We start from the raw sequence: 5,094 nt of genomic DNA, 5'->3' as shown, positions 1-5,094 counted from the left end.
TAATGAGGAATATTGGTATAAATATCTCTCAAGCACAAATACTGGAAGCACAAGGCTCATCTAGCCACAAAAGAGTAACAAAGACATGCCCATACATGATTGAAGCTTGCAACAATTAGGGGGAGATTCTCATCAGGGGAAGCATTCAAAATTATGCTACCTAGGACATATCTGTGTTGCACTCTTTTCTCCTTTCGACCAAGGTCGTTTTTATCCCGCTAGATTTTTGGTTACGTGACAAGATTTTTAACGAGACAAGATTAAGCGTGTCCAACATCATATCATTTATTGGTGGACATTGAAGGGGGAGTGTTGTATATATGTTATATATATTTGGTTGTCCGCGAAAATAGTCATTAGTTATGTCCTTATGATATAAACCTTATTCCTATATAAACGAGCCTAATGAGAATGAATGATACGTTTCTACCTCATCATATATTTGTCTCTCTCTGTTCTCTATCTTATTCTTAGTTTATAACAATTACAAATTTCTTAATTTTTTATTTATTTTTGAATATAAAATCAATCAATTAAAGCTAGAATGAAGCATACCATCGGGTTTCCTGTACGACATATACCTTGGCTAATACTAAATATCTGATAAGCTGAAGATTCATTAATCACTCGATCGGTAAGATCGAGCATCTGTCATGGTAGGTTATAAACCCATTCCACTCGTTTCTTCTAAAAAAATCATAGCTTACCTCCCACTCCCACCATAGGCACCCTGCAAGTTTTTATAGAAAATTTTTGCATCAATAAGAGCTGTTGATTTTTGTTATTTGTTTTTTGTTTTTGTTTTGTTTTTACATCAAATTATAGTCGTTGGAGCATATATGTTTCAATTTTGATTTATAGAATTTTACCTATAGTGACGGGCCTACTTTTTGTTGATAGCCAAATAGATATCTTGTGGGAAATATTCATTTTTTGTAGGCTAAATGAGTTTGGCATTTGACATACCGTGGCAGATGCTCTAAAGGCTCATCAAAAACTAGAAAGCTCGTAGATGACCTGACAAACGCGCCATCAGATCATATGAATACTAGATCTTTCATTAAAAGAGATTTTTTTTTGTCAGGAGGGCATGCATCGACATTTAAACACTAGTGTAAAAGTGTTTTACACTCTCAGCGAAATGTGAGAGTGACAATAATAGTGAGAATACAATCTCGGGCTCCCTTATTTTTTCAAGTACACAGGCTAAATAGTGATGAAAAGACCTCAAGTTCTAGCTACTTACATGAGTTTTGCGTCTAAGAAAGTGATGGGTTTGTCACATTTTTCATATAAATTTGGGGCTGTGCATCTTCCTTGGAGACTAACTGGTTCAGTCGGTAAAGCAATATATCGAAATCATCTTGGCTCCTTATGAGGGCGAGACGTACATATCGATCTTCAGCACCAAAGACACTTCCACTACGGCCGTAAACATTAGCTTCTTCTTTGAGGACTGTGTAGCAATCTTTATCCTCTTCCCTCTCGCACTTCACCCACGCAAAGGCTGCCATGAGAACAAATCAAAGTTGAAACATATATACTCCTTGGATTACCAAATAATGGTTTTTTATTTTATTTATTTTATTAGTTGCATTCTTATCACAAAGTACTTTACTATTGTGACAGTGTGTGTATATGAACTCATTAAATTAAACAACATTTTATAGCTCGTCTATTTATCTAAAGAATAGCTTCCAAACATTACTGGAAATGGCAAATATTTATTACCAGGAGATGGTCCTCTAATTTTCTGGAAAAAAGTGCAGTACTGAGGTTCAACTTTCTGCAGAGAAAAGCGGTTTGACACAGACAGGGCGTTACTCAAATTTTCCCAACGGTTCCTCATAGTGGTGTATCCGAATTGGAAAATTTCTTTTCCTCCACCTTCTACGACTACTTTCAAAAGCTTCAAAGCTCTTAGCTGAGCATCGCGAGAAATACCCAAGTTACTTGTCAGAGTATGCTGCAACATTCTTTGGTACACTTCCTCATCCTTTATCACTGCCCACCTGCACTTATCAAAACAATGTACGTAAGCACAAGTAGCTTCGATAACTCATTTAGTAATCAAGTAAAACTCCTAGTTAAGATAAATAAGGTCCTCGTTCGAGTAATTCATCTAAGTATGCCAGATGTCCACATGTTACCCTAATCTTGTACCAGCATGGCCTGTGAGCTTGGAGATTGAAAACACCATGACATTGTCATTTGCTGGAGTTGGAATGGGTGTGAAATGTGGCCAATAATAAACACGATCATAGATTGCTTCGGAATTTGGTCCTTGAAAATTTGCTTTATTTAGCTTCCCATCAGGATTGTTTGGTGCGGTTACAAACTCAATAACCCTCTTAGTTCCATCTGTGATGTTCTGCAGCAACGAACCATCCCCTTCAAACTTGTAATCCACTGATCGGAAGTATTCCGTTTGCGCTTCATAAAGCTGTCAGAATATACCATGTGCACCAAAAGAATCAGATTCAAACATTTTGAGATGTTAAGTACGATTCCTAGTAAGAATTTCTGGCTCCTACAGCATTCCTAGTTATTTGACAGTTTAACCTTACTTGTCCAACAAGTTTCTTAATTAGTTGTTAGAAGTAAATGACTAACTGGTAATATTTATCTCTACTAATTGGTTAACCATGCCAACTTGGTGATGCCTTGTAGTAACTCTTAAGCTGCAAGAGAGTAAGCTAGATGAAGAAGTAGAATCAAACCGCGTAAAAAGGAATTGAAACAACAACACTAGCAGGTGAGGATGATGATGAGTTGAAACTACTGGTTGATGAGAAAGAGAGCGCTTTAACTGCAGCGTTGAGGAGATGGGTTGAGCCAGCACCAATTACAATGTACCTTCCTTGAGTGACTGCATTACCAGCAATGTCGTGTACTTTGCGGATGAGCCTCTCAAGCTCTTGTGAGATGTAAGCATAATCAGAGAAAGTATAGCCCATTCGATGCCACCCTGCTACTAGAATTGCACTTTCAGAAGCATGTTGCATCCAAAAGGGCTCTAAGAAATATGGATCCCCACTGCCAACAAACAATATACACAAATAATTCATTAAGGCTCTCTTTGGTGTAGCTTAACCCATTAATTTTCTCATATAATTGCACTTTACATCTATTAACATTCGAGTCATCTCCGGTCCGATCCTCTCATTTAGTTTCAATTTTTTTCTTCCTTGAATTAAAATAAGCAGTAAGATCAGCTCATTTGTCCAACTTGATCGATCCAAAAACTATATCTGTTATGAAATACTCATTATGATTATACTAGCCTCTTAACATGCACAAATAAATTAATCAAATTTAGAAATAAACTGATTTTATTCATTACTAGACTACTATGACACTACTTTATTTATATATCAAATTAGTCTACCTCTGCATCAAATTAAAATTACTTAATGTATCAGTACATTGATATAATGTATAGCTACTCGAAAAATAAATAGTAGATTTTACTGAACTAAAATTTCCATATATTTCTCAGCCTCTCAGTTCACAAACAAAACGAAAAAAATTAAAAATAAAAATAAGTGTCAGACCTCAATTTGGACCCACTATCTGGACTTTATGTCATGAACAACAATAATTGAGTTGACAATAGCGATAGCATTGATGTCATTCTTCCCGTCTTGGATGGGTGGTATATATTGACCACCATATATATGATTTCAATTTTCAAGTTATAGTTTTTGGAATCTTTAGGCTAGCTGAGAATACAAAGTTCCTATATGATTTTGCATCCAAAAACAAAAAAGTTCCTATATGATTCATAAAAAAAGAAAATAAAAGAAATAAGGGTCCCTACCATTGATGCATTTCAAGACAAACCAACTAGTCCCCTGGAACTTTTGATTTTGAATGGAAACAAAATTCTTTGATCTCTTTCTTCTTATTGTGGATTTGTAGTTGAGCTTCCCATATTTACATACTGGATGTGGAATTGTTGTTTTCATTTCTAATAAATCGATGAGGTAATATTTCACTTACCAAGCTGCATATTACTTGGTAAATAAATGTTGGATAACTAAGCAGAAAAAAGTTTCTGGGATGTCTGAAAACTTGCCAGAAGAGAGAGCTGGTGATATGGAATTCATTCCTCAATCCTCTACTTTTTTTTTTTTTTTTTTCGGGTCATGAATCCTTAATGTACTAGAAAACAAAAAATGACATGAAGGAGGAAGAATTAATATCATTCCCCATTAAATTAGCGCATACATTTGCAAGAGTGAAAGTCTGGAATAAAGAGAGAAGGACAAACCCGTCAGCATTTGATTCACAATCAGTTAAGAACTGAGAACAATCTGAGCCTCCATAGCAAGAATTGCACTCACAAGCGGGTTGCTTGCCATCAAGAACCAAGCCATCCAAGTAGGTTCTGCCATGCCCCGAGCAAGGGACGGCGGCGACGTACTCGGCTTCTTCTGCTGCCCTTCTGCTCCAACTGAGCTCCCACTGACCTCCATGTCCATAGAGCTTGAATATCAATGACAGATTTAGAACTATAGAAAATGCCAGGCACACAACGTAGGAGCTTTGTTGTAGCTTATCCATGAATGACTAATTTGTTGGTTTCAGAGTCTCTAGCTTAAGTAGAACTTGTTTGTTGGGATCAGATACTCCTCTTAGAATCTCTAATGTATAGAAGAAAATGTGTGGAAGAAACTGACAAGTTTAAGTTTTGGGGAGGACCACCATGATTTAACAAAAGAATCTTGCAGGATAGGTTTTATAACGCAAAGGCTTGACAAACCCTCCACATCACAGCTTATATAAAAAAATTTGAAGAATCTCATAGTACTCTTCCATATATAGAGGAATATAAAAGCCAACACGTGTTTTTTTTTTTGAAAAGAAATTTCATTAGATCAATTAGCGAGTACAATCAATTCAATTGACATCCCTTATAAAGTCGAGAGCTGTTACGTACAAACTAAGTTTGGCTATCACTGTTTCAATCATTGCTTGCAATCTCAACAAATGATATTCGATAATCACAACTCAATACACAATTTCACTATCCTCAACAATAATGAACATCAATTCCAATCATTGTTTGCAATCTCAACAAATGATATTCTA

General features: G+C 35.9%; 1 protein-coding gene across 1 annotated transcript; it reads right to left on the bottom strand.

Moving 5' to 3' along the window:
* Window positions 1–1,077: 1,077 nt before the first annotated feature.
* On the bottom strand, window positions 1,078–4,727 carry LOC112170132 (tryptophan aminotransferase-related protein 3). Its single transcript, XM_024307304.2, has 5 exons — window positions 4,274–4,727; window positions 2,721–3,036; window positions 2,151–2,443; window positions 1,732–2,012; window positions 1,078–1,507 (listed from the first exon to the last, which is right to left on the bottom strand). The coding sequence occupies exons 1-5, from the start codon at window positions 4,564–4,566 to the stop codon at window positions 1,260–1,262; spliced, it is 1,431 nt and encodes a 476-aa protein (XP_024163072.1). The 5' UTR covers window positions 4,567–4,727; the 3' UTR covers window positions 1,078–1,259.
* Between the last annotated feature and the right edge of the window lie 367 nt (window positions 4,728–5,094).

The sequence above is a fragment of the Rosa chinensis genome, chromosome 6, assembly GCF_002994745.2.
Source record: "Rosa chinensis cultivar Old Blush chromosome 6, RchiOBHm-V2, whole genome shotgun sequence".
Lineage (NCBI taxonomy): Eukaryota > Viridiplantae > Streptophyta > Magnoliopsida > Rosales > Rosaceae > Rosa > Rosa chinensis.
Note: the sequence above shows the minus strand (reverse complement) of the source record. Positions and strands in the feature narration are given on the sequence as shown.

Bases quoted from the DNA above. Each gene is read 5' to 3' on its own strand.
- LOC112170132 (XM_024307304.2), bottom strand. From the start codon at position 4,566: ATGGATAAGCTACAACAAAGCTCCTACGTTGTGTGCCTGGCATTTTCT. The intron at 3,037-4,273 runs GTTTGTCCTTCT...GTTTGTTGGCAG, and splicing joins TGTGAATCAAATGCTGACGG to TGGGGATCCATATTTCTTAG. The intron at 1,508-1,731 runs GTAATAAATATT...TTCTCATGGCAG, and splicing joins AATTAGAGGACCATCTCCTG to CCTTTGCGTGGGTGAAGTGC.